The 16145-nt window shown below is 38.1% G+C and overlaps 1 protein-coding gene across 1 annotated transcript in view; it reads left to right on the top strand.

Moving 5' to 3' along the window:
• Positions 1-16145, top strand: part of EGF (epidermal growth factor) — a 139922-nt gene that overhangs the window by 115800 nt on the left and 7977 nt on the right. Inside the window, exon 21 of the mRNA XM_036764438.1 lies at positions 2438-2543. Within this exon, the coding sequence (XP_036620333.1) occupies positions 2438-2543 (106 nt within the window). The remainder of the gene's footprint in view (positions 1-2437; positions 2544-16145) is intronic.

Genomic DNA, 16145 nt, shown 5'->3' with positions numbered 1-16145 from the left:
CTTTTCTTTCTTTAAAAAATTATTTAGTGTCTTTTATTTTTATGTCACCTACATTTCTCTGTATATACATATATATATATATATATATATATATATATATATATATAATCTCTCTACCTTCTAGAGATTAATTCTTTATAATAAAGGATAAAAAAGAAATAGGGCAGCTAGGTGGCACAGTGGATAGAATACTGGGCCTGGAATCAGGAAGATTCATTTTCCTGAATTCAAATCTGACCTCAGATACTTTCTAGCGAGTGACCCTGGGCAAGTCACTTAACCTTGCTTGCCTCAGTTTCCTCATCTGCAAAATGGCAAACCACTCCAATATCTCTGCCAAGGAAACCTCAAATGGGGTCACAAAGACTCCAACACAACTGAACAACAACAACAACAAAAGAAATAATCAGCAAAACTAGCCAATACATGGCCACATCTGACATAACCCTACACCTCTGCAAACAGGGAAGAAGCTACATTTTCATATTTTTTTCCTTTGGGATCAAGGTAGGTCATTACGATTCTATCTCAATTGCTTTTATTGTTGTTGGTTTTTCCTTTTGCATTGTTGTAGTCATTAGTTTTGATTTATTCCTAGTTTTGATTGCTTCACTTTGCGTCAGTTCATATTACTCTTCACACACTTCCTTGTATTCATTATTTCTTACAGCATAACAATATTCTATTATATCCACGCACCACAGTTGCTTTAGCCACTCCCCAGTTGAAGGATATTCTCCATCATTCCCATCGGAAGGAGAGTTTCTGGAGGGCAGGGACCCTGTTTTTTCAGTCCTTTGTTTCACTAGTGCTTAGCACAGTTCTTGGCACACAGTAAGAACTTAATAAATGCCTGTTTACTGTTTCTGGCTCTTTAATGCCACAAAAGGCATTACAATAAATATTTTTAGAGCCTTTAAAAAAATCATTGACCTACTTGGAGTATGTGTCTGGCATTAGGATCTCTGGGACGTGGAATTCATTTCCAGAGAATTAGCAATAGCTTTTCTCCCTCTATCTCATTCCCACTCTCACTGGTCTATATCCCTTTCCTGTATTCCCCTCTCAAATTAAGGATGTTTTAGAATCTAAATTAGATAAAATTGCTTCTACAGATTAACATTAAATAAAGCATGATTACTTCATATTTGCATATCATTTTCCCTGCATGTAAATCAGCATTTGGTACCATGGCATCTAATAGCAGAAAACCACTGGACAGGGAATTGGAGAACCTCCCTTGGTACGCAGCTCAACTCTACTCGCCTTTGGGAATAGTGATTTGTATTCACTTAGAATTTTTGTTCCTCAATTTCCTCATCTATAGAAAGAAGGAAATAGGTAGTTATTAAGCACCTGCTGTGCTTGACAAATATTGCATTTGATCTTCACAAGAACCCTGAGATGGAGGTGCTATTTTTTATCCTGATTTTATAGTTGAGGAAACTGAGGCAAAATGAGGTAAAGTGACTTACCCAGAGTCACACAGCTAGTAAGTATCTAAAGCCAGATTTGAACTTGGGTTTTTCTGTCTCCAGAATCATTCTGCCACCTACTTGCCTCCAACAACAACCACGTGAGATAGGTACTATCATCCCCTCTATACAGAAGACCGAGGCTGATTGATGTTAAGTGATTTGCTTAGGGGCATATATTTAGTAAGTATATGAGGCAGGATTTGATCTCAGGTTTTCCTGACTGCAAATCTACAGCTTTATCCAGTATGCCACTTTGCTGCTGAGAACAATGATTTAGCAAGTGCCTACTCTTTTCAAGACCCTATGAATAGTAGTAGTAGTGGTGGTGGTAGTAGTAGTAGTAGTAGTAGTGGTAGTGGTAGTAGTAGTAGTAGTAGTAGTAATAGTAGGGTCAGGGAAGTCTTCATGGAACAGGTATTGCCTGAACTTATCGCAAAGGGAGATATAAGGATGTGAGAATCAGCATCACTCAGCGAGTGTGTATTAGTAGCTCATATACACCAGGACCTGTCCTAAGTGCTGAGGATACGAAGTCAATCTCTGAACAAGCATTTATTAAAGGCTTACTATGGGCCAGGCACTGTGCTAAGCACTGAAAATACAAAGACAAAAACAAAAAGAGTTGTTTTTTTTTTTCAGAGTGGGGAAGGCAGGGCAATTGGGGTTAAGTGACTTGCCCAAGGTCACACAGCTAGTAAGTGTGTCAGGTGTCTGAGGTCAGAGTTGAACTCAGGTCCTCCTGATTCCAGGGCCTGTGCTCTACTCACTGTGCCACCTAACGGCCCCCAACAAAAACCATTCTTGCCCTCCAAAGAGCTTATATTCTAACAGAGGAGAAAACATTAGGGTTTCTAAGCAATTATCTAAATTGTGACAAAGTTGTAACTCCATTTGAATTGGTTGGTTGGTTGGTTTGTTTTGGAAAGGTGTTTGAGCCACAATGTTTGGTTTTGTCACAGGACTCAGAAGCTCCATAAGAAGAATCCAACCACTGAGATGACCAGGGAATCCACCGTTGCCAGTGCCCCTGGAGAGGGTGTGATCCTTCCCAATCACAAGCCTTGGGTAATTCCATATTCAAAAGGAGCAGGAGGGAAAGGGAGTAGGGAGAACCAAAGGGCCACTAAGAATCCATTTAGAACCACTGAGCGTTCATTCTGAAATTTAATATATTTAACACTCCCCCTTTACATGTTCAAACAATTTTTGTAACATTTGGGTGTTTTTTTAAGGTTTTGAGTTTCAAATTCTATCCCTCCCTCCCTCCTTCCCTTCTCTCTGCCCTGAGACAGTAAGCAATCAAATATAGATTATACATATGCAATCATATAAAACATTTCCATATTAGTCATTTTGTACAAGAAGACTTGAATACAAAAAGAAGAAAGAAAGAAAGAAGTTGGAAAATAGCATGCTTCAGTCTATATTTAAACAGTACCAGTTCTTTCTCTGGAGGCAAATCATATGCTTTATCATTAGTTCTCTGGGATTACCTTGGATCATTGTATTGCTGAGAAGAGCTAAGTCATTCACAGTTCTTCGTCACACGGTATTGCTGTTACTAGGTACAGTGCTCTCCTGGTTCTGTTGACTTCACTTCATAACAATCAGTTCATGAAAGTCTTTCCAGGTTTTTCTGGAATCATCCTGCTTGTCATTTCTCATAGCACAACAATGTTCCATCACAGTCACATACCACAGTTTTTTTAGCCATTGGACTTTCTTCCTGACCTTCTGTTGGTCTCCTCTCATTTGGTGCTGCAGGGGATGATGGTTGACTTAGGTCAAGAAAGCTGGGGAGTTGGATAGATTCTCAATTAAGGAAGTGAATGGCAGACATGCCATATAACTATTAATTTATTTTCCAGGAAAACACAAAACTCTTCCTCTAGCTTCTTGCAAGCAGAGAACTCTTTGTGTCATTGGAAAACTCTCACTTTATGTAGGCAATCCCATTTAGTTAGAGCTTTAGGATCATAGATGCAGAACTGGAAGGAACTTTATAGGCCATCCAGAAAACTTTCTCATTTTATAGTTGAGGAATCTGAGACCCAGACAGGTGAAGTGACTTGTCCAATGACACCCAGATAGAAAGTGACAGAGACAGAATTTGGTTCCAGGGCCTCAGATTCCAAATCCAGAACTCTTACCATTGTGCCATATTTCATGACAATGCTTCAATCCATTGAGAAGCCATGACTTTGTCAGTTTGTGTACACGCTTCACAGATAGATACCATTCCATGACTTTGTAGATGGCCTTTGAGAGTTGTTGTGGCTAGAACTTTCATTGCCCTTAGACCAATCTGGTGATGAGCCCCTCCAAACTTTACCAATCTGGCTGTCAGGTGACAGACATGTACTACTCAAAGTATTTAAATCTTGATAGACCCTAGCAGCTAGGTGGCACAGTAGATAGAGTCCTGGGCCTGAAGTCAGAGAAATTCATCTTCCTGAGTTCAAATCTGCTCTCAGACACTTAGTAGCTGTGTGACCCTGGGCAAGTCACTTAACCCTGTTTGTCTCAGTTTCCTCATCTATAAAGTGAGTTGCAGAAGGAAATGGCAAACCACTCCAGTATCTTTGCCAAGAAAATTCTAAACGGAGTCACAAAGAGTCAGACATGATTGAAACGACTGAACAAAACAGGTCCCAACAAGGTTACCTCTCTGACCTGATGTAGCCTTGGAGTGGGCTTTCTATGAAAAAAAAGAGCTGACCCACCCACATATGTAAATACCTATGCCACATTCATGTCTATACTCCAAAACTGTATATCACAGAGTGGCAGAATGTTAGAGGTGTCAGATACCTGAGAGGTCATCTAGTCCAACCCATACCTGACCAAGAACTGCCTCTATAACATTCCTGACAAGAAATGAATATTTTTATAATCGGTTGATTAGCCAGACCCAATGGCTCGCTGTTGACATGGAAGGAAGTATCATTATAGTGCCCAAGGGATTTGTTGTGCTTGCACTGCTTAACATTTTTCCGATGGTTAAGGTAAAGATATATAAATTAACTTAATGGATGATACAAGTCTGGTAAGCGTAGTTAGAAGACAACATCAGGTGCAGAAAAGCCATTGAGAGCCTAGAACAACAGACTGAATTCAATAAGATGGATATTATTAGGCATAAATGTGAAACACTCAGGATGAAAAAAAATCAACATTTTAAGTATAAGATAAGGGAGGCATAGTTACTTAACAGTTTTGTTGAAGAAGATCTGAAGGCCACAGTGGACTGCAAGCTCAGTATGAATCAACAGTATGATATGATACCAAAAAAAAAATACAATCTTAGGTTGCGTTAAAGGAAACATGATATCCAGGGCTAGGGAAGTGATAGTTCTATTGTACTCTGACCTGGTCAGACTGCACCTGGAATATTAGATTCTTTTCTAGGCACCACATTTTTTTTCTTTTTTTTTGGAACAGGGGGAAGGCAGGGCAATTGGGGTTAAGTGACTTGCCCAAGGTCACACAGCTAGTAAGTATGTCAAGTGTCTGAGGCCAAATTTGAACTCAGGTCCTCCTGACTCCAGGGCTGGTGCTCTACTCACTGCACCACCTAGTTGCCCCCTAGGCACCACATTTTTTGGAAGGGCACTGATAAGCTAGAGAGTTTCTAGAGGAAAGGTGACCAGGTTTTTGTCATGTGAGGATCTGTTGAAGAGTCTGAGAATGTTTAACCTGGAGAAGAGGAGACCCTGGGGGTATATGATAGCAGTCTTCAAATACTCAAGTGGCAATTTTGTGGAAGAAAAATTAGATCTGTTGTACTTTTCTCTAGAGGACAGAACTGGAGCAATAGGTGGAAGTTATAGTCAGCTATGACATAAGAAGAAAATCACTGCCCATTTGAGCCTTCTGAGAGTGGTGTTGGCTGCCTCAGGAGGTCATGGGTTTCTCCTCATTGGGGCCTTCAAATGCAGGCCAAATGAGCCCTGTCGGGTGTGTAGTAGAAAGGACTCAGGCATAGGTTGGAGTGGATGGACTCGAGAATCTTTTGTGATGCTGAGATTCTGTGTTTCTGTGATCATCCTACTACTACGTGAAACTTTCTGCTAAGGAGCTACTTCTACTGCTCCTTCCCAAGACATCCTCTGATGCTTCCAGACACCTCTGATGTGTCGGCAATCTTTCTTTAAAACCATTGTTCCTAGTTCTGCTCTGGGACCAGTGGGACAAGCCTAATCCCTCTTCTACGTGATAGTCCTTCACGTAGTTCAAGATGTCGGTTAGTCTCCCTTCTGTCTCTTCTCCAAGCTAAACACACTCAATTCCTGCAACCAGTTCTTATGTAATGACCTCCATTTCCCTCACTCTTCTCCTTCCTAAAATATGGAACCCAGAAATGAATACAATGCTATGGATCGTCTGGTACATAGCAGGTGCTTAGTAAATGTTCGTTGATTTTGATTTTGGTTTTGACTTTGACTGGGGTATTATCTAATAAGATGATTACTGCAACTATGTCTCTCACTGATCTAGGATCAAATTAGTTTTTGTTACATTGTTACATTCATTGTTACATTGTTACATACATACATTGTTACGTTCATTGTTACAACACGTTGTTGCCTTCAATCTGATAAAACCCCTGGATCTTTTTTTTATGAAATGCTATCTATCCATGCTACCATGTCTTGCACTTGGCTTTTTAAACTATTAGACTTTACACTTACTCCTGTTTAATTTCATCTCACTTGACTTATAACCAGTCTCTCTCTGAGTGAGTCACTCAATAAACATTTATTAAGTGCCTACTATATGCCAGTCATTGTGCTAAGCACTAGAGATACAAAAAGAAGTGAATGACAATCCCTTTCCTCAAGGAACTCATAATCTAATGTATTGAGAGAAATGCCATTGTATAGTAGACATGCCACTGGTCTTTGAGTCAGAAACCACTTGGGTTCAAATCCCACCTCTGACACTTAGAAGCTGCATGGTTTTAGATAAGTCACTTAATATTTTGGGCACCTCAGTTTTCTCCATCTGTATTATAAGCATGATAATTTCTATAGCACCTGTTTCACAGGGTGGTTATAAGGATCAAATGAGATAACCTATTAAAAACATTTTGCAAAACTTAGAATGCTCTGTAAATACCAGCTGATATTATTGTTCTAGCCTGTCAGGATCTTTTTGGGTCCTGACCTTGTGTTCTGGCATGTTAGCTAGTCAGCTAAGCTTCTTGTCATTTGCAAAGTTGCTAAGCATGCAATTTGACTTTAGCTGTCATTGATAAATGACATAGGATCCAGGGTCAATCTCTAGGGCAGCCCTCCACTAGAGACATCTTTTACCAAGCTGACATTGACCGATTAATGACTATTCTTTTGACATGCAGTCATTTGGCCAATTCTGAATCTTCCTAACTTTGTGATTTTCTAGTTCACAGACATGTACATAAAAATAGGGACAAGTCCTGGGCCAGGGATTTCATTGGTATATGGAACATCTAGATAGGAAACTTCCTCTGACAACATAGGTTGGCACCCATTTTGCAACTTAGAGATATTAGAGAATTGCCTAGAGCAGTGACAGATTAAAGGATTTGGCCAAGATCAAATAACTAGGATGTACCAGAGGCAAGTTCTGAACTTTCCTTCTGTCTCTGAGGCCAGCTCTCTATCCACTATACCATATTATCTCCCTTCCTTTTCCACACATAAATATATCTGGGTATACATATTTACATGTGTATTTTTCTGCAAAAATCTCGATTGCCTTCCTTCAACTCTGGTGTTCTTTTCACTATAAATCCAGCCTCATATTAGGCAGAACAACAGGAGGTCCATTGGAGGCAGCTAAAAAGGTGGTGCAGTGCAGAGTGCTGGGATCATAGTCAGAAAGACCTGAGTTCAAAGCTTGCCTCAGACATGTCTAGCTGCATCACCCTGAACAAGTCACTTGACCTCATCTATAAAGTGAAGTATCAGACTTGATGGTCTAAGGCCCCTTCCAGCTCAAAATCTATAATCTTATGACCATTTGGTAGTAACTCTAGAATACTGAAGGTTGGAGAGAGATGCTTTGTTCATCATCTCTTTCTGATGAATGCCATTTGTTCTTGGGGCTTTAGGGTACAGGCTTCAGGCCATTGAAACTGCATGAGTTCTCTTCTAGGATCTAAAAATAATCCCATCTGTCCTTAACCAACTGTGTGATTCACCATTTCCAGATAACTGTGACTGATAATCTCATTGGGTCAGGGTGGGCTAAGTTCATTCATTGTCTGCAATAGGAAAGAGATTGTGTGAATTTTTTTCTAGTCATTGGTATACTACCAGTTTGTGTCTTTGAAGCCTTCTAATGAAAACAAATTGGTGTTTACATGTGGTGATCTTGGTGGGGCCATTAGTGGGTGTTAATGGGTATTGAAACCCGCAGTGTCGACTTGGCTTAGATTGCCTCACTCTAGCTTGTCAGACTTTACACTTTCATATACCTTGAAAATAGCTAGGGGGCTGTTGGCTGTACAGTCCATCCCTTGTTCTTCCAGCTAGTAGATGGGTAAATTGGATGCATGCAAGCCATTGTAATACCATTATTTGGAGGAAAGGAAAACCAGAAATTTACTAATCCTATGCTGTTTGGGAAATTCAGAAACATTTGTTAGTCATGAACAGCTTGTTGGCTCCAGACGCTGTGTTAGGAGGCTCAGGGCTGATCAACTCCATTCTCATCCACAGTTGTCACTGTCGTCGACACTACCGTCTGCCTTGAGAATTTTTGTGGAGGTAGAAAGGGAGCTGAGCACCCAAACTAGGGAAAGAGGCAATAGAAACAAATCTGGCTTGCTCAATTGCTTTGTGGATTTCGTTGTTAAATGCGGTGATCTGTTTTCTTCTGGCAGTGAGATATAAGGCTGTCAAATTTGTTATGTGTAAGCAAACATCTGTTGTGGGAAGCTGGTTCTTGAAAGGGACTAAAAATGCCTGGAACTTTCCCTGAATAAGCAAACCCCTCATGGCCTCCACAACCCACTGCTACAGGTAACTTAGCTGTAAGGAGGCCAAGCCACATGAATGATCAGTCCCTAAGATTGCTCTCTCATTCTTGTCCCTCTAATTCTACACAGAGCTAATTAATCAATGAACATTTATTAAGTACCTACTATGTGCCAGGCAATGTGCTAAGCACTGGTGACACAAAAAGATGCAAAGGATAGTCCTTTCCCTCAATGGGCTTACAATCTAATGGAGGAGACAACGTGCAAACAAATATATACAAAGCTGGATATATACAAAGCTGGATATATACAGGGTAGGAAATAATTAAGAGAGGGAAGGTGCTAGAATTAAGAAGGGCCAAGGAAGGAAGGGCTCTCAATCAGGGTCTTCCCCCTTTCTTTATTTTTTAAATCCTTGTTATTATTAACTTTATTATAATGATCTTGGGGAGCACTATGGTATAATGGAAAGGAATCTGGCCTTGGAGCCAGGAAGTTAAGATACAGAATCAGGTTATGACACATACTATCTGTGGGACCCTGGGCAGGTCATTAACCTCTCAGAGCTTGAGGCCATTCTCTAGGACTCTTAGTTACAGAGAAGGTCACAATCTGCATTGGTAATGGGTGATCTCTCATCCCAAAGTTACGTATAATAATGAAATCACAAGTCCATTCACTATTCCTCTCTTATGAACTTTAAGCAGCTAGATGAAACAGTGAATAGAGCCCTGGGCCTGGAGTCTGAAAGAACTGAGTTCAAATCCAGTCTCAGACACTTATAAGCTGTGTGACTCTGGGCAAGTCACTAAAAAAACCAGAATCTCTGTCTCAGTTTCTCCATCTGTAAAATGGACATAATAATAGCATTTCTCTCCCATGGTTGTTGTAAGGATCAAATGAGAAGCACAGTGCCTGGCACACTAAATAAAAGCTAGTTATTATGAACTATTGTCACTACCAACAGACATGAACATTTCCCTGTGTGCACTAAGGATACAAAAAAGATTATATATGGCGTTTTACTACATATGTCTTTTAAAAATATATTCTACTTTGAATTTAAAATGGTAGTTTCGACATTGCTTATCTTCTTGTCTCAGTCTCTTCTGAAATTCCTTCTGCTCTGTCCTGTGTATTTCTAATGAGTCATTGATGCTCATTTCTTTTCTTTAATCTTTTTTTATTTTAGACTTAAATACTAAAACTTAAATACACGATAGAGAAAAGAAAAAGACACATTATAAGCTTAAATATTGAAACAAGTACAAAATAAGATAAGAAAACAAAGTGTGTCATATACACAGCAGAACATTAGAAAGGTTTCAAACTAACCTCCTACTCCTCAACAGCTACCTCCCCATAAAAAGCCCTTCCTTGTAACAAATAAGTACAGTTACCCCATACAAATCTACACATTGGTGCTATCTGAAAATATACATCTCATTCTGAACCTATGGTCTACCACCTCTCTGTCAAGAGATGGGAAGCATGATTCATCATTGGTCTTCAGGAGTTGGGATTGGCAGATTTTCAGCTGGAAGGGTCTTTCGAGGCCATTTAGACCAACCACTTTAATTTATAGATAAGGAAACTGAGGCCTAGATTCAACGAATCACCTACTATCACACAGGTAATAACCATCTTTCTTTTATAATGTACTAATAATCATCATATAAAGTGTTCTTGTTTGCTTCCTTCACTTTGCATCAGTTCATACAGGTCCTCCCAAGTTTCTCTGATTTTGTCTCTTTCATCATTTTTTAAAAGTTAATTTATTTATTTTTAGTTTTCAACATTCACTTCCATACATTTAAATTTTTCCCCCTCCCTCCCATCCCTCTCCCCAAGATGGAATGCAATACAATATAGGCTCTACATATGCATTCCTATTAAACAAATTTTCACATTAATCATGTTGTATAGAAGAATTAGAATGAGTGGGAGGAACCATGAGAAAGAAAAAACAAAACAAAACAAAAAGAAAATAGTCTGCTTTGCTCTGCATTCAGACTGCATAGTTCTTTATGTGGATGGCATTTTCCATCATGAGTCTTTTGGAGTTGTCTTAGATCCTTGCATTGCTGAGAAGGTCTAAGTCCATCAAAGTTAGTCATCACACAATGTGGCTGTTACTATGTACAATGTTCTCCTGGTTCTGCTCACTTCACTCATCATCAGTTCATATAAGTCTTTCCAGGTTTTTCTGAAGTCTCATCATTTTTTTATGATGCAATAATATTCATATACCATAATTTGTTTAGCCAAACCCAAATTAATGGGTACCTACTTTGTTCCCATTTCTTTGCTAAAATAAAACTCCCCTCCAGCCCTGTTTTTCCTTCTTTCCACTCTTTGTGTAACCCACCAGGGGAGGTGAAGAGATGGCAACTCCTTCAATCCTTTTCTCTCACATATCCAATGTTGCTTTGACTACTGTGCTCCGTGATGGCCAGATAAAATCTGCCATATTATATTCTGGTCTGAATGCTATACTTTGAAAGGAGATTGACAAAGTAGGATATGTTTAGTAGTGAATGGCAAAAATGGTGAAGGGACTGGAGATGTGACATTCAAAGATCACTTTAAGAACCTGGGAGTATTTAGCTTAGAAGAGAGAAAACTTGAGGGGTAATGAGGGACATAGAATCATAGATTTAGAGCTGAAGCAGACTTTAGAGATCATATAAACCAACCTCCGCATTTCATAAATGAGGCACTGAGGCCCAGTGAAGTTAAATGACTAGTTTAAGGTCACACAGTTAGTAAATACATGGTAGATCTGGGATTTGAACCCAGATCCTAATCCAGCATTTTCCCCACCATCTTGATGCCTGAAGGAGTTTCATGTGGAAATAGGTTAGACTTGTTCTTCAAGGACACAGAGCACAGTATACATCCCATTGTTAGCTCATCTGGAGCTTGCATTTTACCAAGACCTCCAGGTCTTTTTCATGGGGTATATTGTCTAGCCATACTCCTTGGTCCTACATGTGCTGCTTTTTAAAATTCAAGAGTAGAGTTTTACATTTATTCCTTTTAACTGTCATTTAAAAAAATTCAACCTATTATTCTAGCCTGTCAACATCTTTTGGAATCCTGACTCTGTCATCTAACATGTCAGTTATCCTCAGTTTTCTGTCATTTTTAAATTTGAAAAGCATGACATCTATGCCTTCCTCCAAGTCACTGCTAACAATGTTGAATGGCGTGGGACCAAGGACAGATGCCTGGGGCATTCTACTAGAAAGCATCTTAGAAGGCTGACATTGATTCACTAGTGACTGTTTTCTGGCTCCTGCCATTCTGGAATTCTTATTTCATCTAACTATACTGTCACTTAGCTGTCATTGCTTTGCTTTGTCCACAAACCCTGTTACTAAATCATATAGGGCCTCTGCTGGGGATCGATGGAGGGAGGACCTGATCCAGTCCAATTAAAGAGCTTCAAAGAGTTCAAGAGTAAGTGTCTAAGTAGCAGACTAGCCTGCAGAAAAAAATGGAAAATATACTATAGAACAAGGCAGGTAATAGAATATACAATAGAAGTATTTTATAGGTTGAAATATATCTGACTCAAAAGCATCTTAGAGAATGGCATTTATTTTTCTTATCTCACTATTATTTTTGGAAAACTGACAGTAAAATCTGTTCTTTTACTTTTTTCATGTGATATTAGTATATTGCTTTACTTTTAAAAAACCCACAGGTTTATTTTTTTACTATTTATCTGCTAAAAATGTCATTTCTGGCATAAAGGGTTACACAGGCTTTGAAAATTGTTCCTTAAATTTGAAATTTTTTTCGATGCTTTTTGTCTCTTTCACCATAGTCACTTCCTGATAATGATCCCTAAAGAGAACCCTCCCAAAGCAAAAGACTTAATCCATATCTATTAGCATAGCAACTGTGCCTGACAGTATATGTAATTTTCTAAATCTGTAGTTTTCAATCTTTCTCCCTAGAGGAGAGAATTGTTTTCTTTCTCCTCTGGAGCCAAGATTAGTCATTGCATTTAATCTGATTTCTGGTATCTTTTCATATTGTTTTCCTTTACATTCCTGTGGTCATTGTATACATGGTTTTCTTGGTTCTGCTTACTTCACTTTGCATGAGTTTATGCATGTTTTTCTGAATTCTTTGTATCAGTCATTTTCGTGATAGCACAAAAATATTTCATTTCATATACCACAATTTGTTCACCCATTCCCTGGTTGATGGCCCTCTACTTTGTTTCTGTTTTTTGTTAGGACAAATTGAATCCAAAGATCAATTATTAAGCACCTACTCTGTGCCAGGTGCTGTGCTAAACATTTCACAGTTATTATATCTTTCATCCTCACAACCCTGGGAGGCAGGTATTTTTATTACACTCATTTTACAGATAAGGAAACTGAGGTTAAAAAACTTGCCCAGGATCACATAGTTAGTGACTGAGGCCAGATTTGAACTCGGGTCTTCCTGACTCCAGGCCTAGCACTCTATCCATTGTGCCACATAGCTGCCCCAACCAGATTCTGATGATACAAAGACAAAGTCAAAAACAATACCTATACTCAAGCAGGTTATATTCTGCTAGAGGTATACATATCATTACATATAAAATGAATTTTAAAAGAAATAAAGCAAAAGAAAGCAAAAAGTGCTTTTAAAATCTATTTTAGTATGTATGGAATCTTTTTGTGTTTGATCTCTTTGGGGTATATCCCAAGTAATGAGATGATTGGATCAAATAATTTGAATAGTTTAATACTTTTTCTCATTATTCTAAATTGTCTTCTAGAATGGTCAGACCACTTTACACTTCTACCAATAGTGAATTAGTTATCTGAGTACCCACAGTCCCACCAATGTTGAATAATTCCATCTTTTGTCATTTTTGACAATTTGATAGGTATTAGGTGAAACAGACTTATTTTAAGTTCATAACGATCAATGATTTGGAACTTTTTTTCATAGAGTTGTAGATAGTTTGACTTTTCTCTTGAAAAGTGTTTATATCCTTTAACCATTTATCTACTGGGGGGTGGTGGCAATGTTTCTTTAGTTCTACATATTCAAATCAATTCCCTATATTATAATCTTGGATATCAGATATCAACTTTTTGATGCAAAAGGTTCCTCCCCACCCTCCTGACTTGATAGCTTCTCTTATCCTATATACGTGATTTCGCTCAAGCAAAAAGCTTTTTAATTTTATATAATTGAAATTGTTTTGCCCTTTGTGATCCCCTATAGCTTTGCTTGTCTATGAATTCTTTCCCTAACCACCATTCAATTAAAGCAAAATAACCCCTTGCCCCAAAGAAGTTTATTTTCTAATAGGGGAGATGACAGGTACACACATGTGTATATATGTATTGTGTGTGCATGTGTGTGTAGTTCTGAAAGGCATTTATTTAAATTGCCCTCTAGTTTTCTTTATGATGAGACATTTTATATTTTTATCGCTCATCTGCTTGATATTTATTGTGATATACAGTGTAAGATTCTGGTCTCAACCCATTGTCTTCCAAGCAGTTTTCCACTTTTCCCAGCAGTTCTCATTGACTAGGAAGTCTTTTCCCTAATCATCTGTATTTGGGAGTTTTGAACATTGATTTGTTTGTATTTGTTTGGTTCAAGGGCTGGCTTGTCTAGTCTATTCCATTCATATTCATTTCCACTTTTGAACCAGTGCCAAGGGATTTGTTAATTACTTTTTATAGTAGTAATTTGAGATCTGGTATCAGTTTTTAATTTTGTCTTTGCATCTATGTCCTCTTTGATCCTCTTTTAAAAATTTTTTCTCTTGAAATTCTTGATCTTTTCTCAAAATGAATTTTATTTTGTCTAGTTCTATAAAATAATCTCCTGACAGTTTAATTTTTGTAGAACTATACCTATAATTTCATTGCACTAGTATATTTTAAAATACTGCTTCATTTTTGCTATGAACAAAGAATAGCTTTCAAATTATTTAAGTCTTTTATGTAAAGAATGTTTTGTAGGTATATTTCTATAAATCCTGGGGTTAACTTGGTAGTTAACAGCCAGATATTTTATAGTTAATTTGTATGGAATTTCTCTTTCTCTCTCTTCTTCTTGGGGTTTGTTAATAATATACAGACAAACTGGTGACTTCTGAGTATTTGTTTTATAGCTTGCTACTTTACTAAAGTTATTAATTGTCATGATTATTTTTTTCATTAACTCTCTGAGATTGTCTAAATAAACTATCATATCATCTGCAAATAGAGATAATGTTACCCCACCCCACCCTGGCATATCCATATTCCACTAAGAATTTTTCTCAATTTGATGACTTTCAATTGACTCTAGTATATCTATAAAATATTTTTCTTAATATACACTGTTATTATACCACTCCAATGATCTATTCTCTTGCTTTTAAATAAGAAACACTTCTCCAAAACAAAATTCCAGTCATCAATCCTATTCCACAAAGGTCCAGTTTTTGCATTGGGATCTTTAATTCACCCTCTTGTTACCTTTACTTTTTGCATTTTTAAATAGACCTCTCAGGCCATAGATTTTACTCCTGGATCTCTACATGGATATCGTCTCCTTTGAATTATTGGTTTTCTCCTATTGCTCATCCTCCTCCTGTGATACCTGATAGTTTGATTTATTTGATCTATATGGGCAATTCCCCTTCCCCCTTTAATTAAAAAAAGCCTTTTTAATTAGAAATATAAGACCCAGGCAAAAGTGTTTTTTTTATTAGTCCTCATTAGATGCACATCTTCCTTACCAAGAACGTATCATGCCTATATTTTAAGCTTTGGTCCAGAAATCTAAATCTTAAAAATTATTTACTTAGCCAGCTATTAATTTCCCAGACCAGCTTTCCTTTCCTTCCCCAGGAAGATGGTGAGTTCTTTATTCTTTTAATCAGGTTAACAAATGGGTTACTGTGCACTCAAGGAACCTCTAACCACTATGCCACCATTGCTCTTCTCTTGATCCTCCGACCTTTATTGGCTAGACTCTCACCTGGTGGCATCTATGACTCACACCACTTCTCCTTGAAGCACCCTTTTGCAGGGATGGGTCAACTTACTTCTTTAAAGGAAGACCCAAAGGCCTATTCTTTAAAATTATTATTAATTTTTGTCTTACCCTCTTCACAACCTGGCCCTACTCCCTTCTCCCTACTCAGTCTTCGTTTTTTTTTCTGTGACTTCTGCTCCTGGCCTTTATTTTTTGTTTGGTTTCATTTGTTCCATACTTTATTATTTAATATTTTTTAGTTTTCAGCATTGATTTCCACAAGATTTGGAGTTACAAATTTTCTCCCCATTTCTACCCTTGCCCCTCTCCAAGATGGCATATATTCTGATAGCCCCATTCCCCAGTCAGCCCTCCCTTCTGTCATCCCCCTCCCTTTCCCCTTTACTTTCTTGTAGGGCAAGATAGATTTCTACGCCCCATTGCCTGTATATCTTATTTCCCAGTTGCGTGCAAAAACAACTTTTTTTTTTGAGCATCTTCTTTTAAAACTTTGAATTCTAAATTCTCTCTCCTCTGCCCTCCCCACTCACTCTTCCTAAGAAGGCAGGCAATTCAACATAGGCCACACATGTATCATTATGCAAAACACTCCCATAAATAGCCATGTTGTGAAAGACTAACTATATTTCCCTCCATCCTATCCTGTCCCCCCCTTTATTCAATTTTCTCCCTTGACCCTGTCCCTTTTC

The sequence above is a fragment of the Trichosurus vulpecula genome, chromosome 6 (genome assembly GCF_011100635.1).
Source record: "Trichosurus vulpecula isolate mTriVul1 chromosome 6, mTriVul1.pri, whole genome shotgun sequence".
In the NCBI taxonomy this organism is placed as follows: domain Eukaryota; kingdom Metazoa; phylum Chordata; class Mammalia; order Diprotodontia; family Phalangeridae; genus Trichosurus; species Trichosurus vulpecula.
The sequence above is the reverse complement of the archived record's forward strand: the minus strand, read 5'-3'. Positions and strand labels throughout refer to the sequence as shown.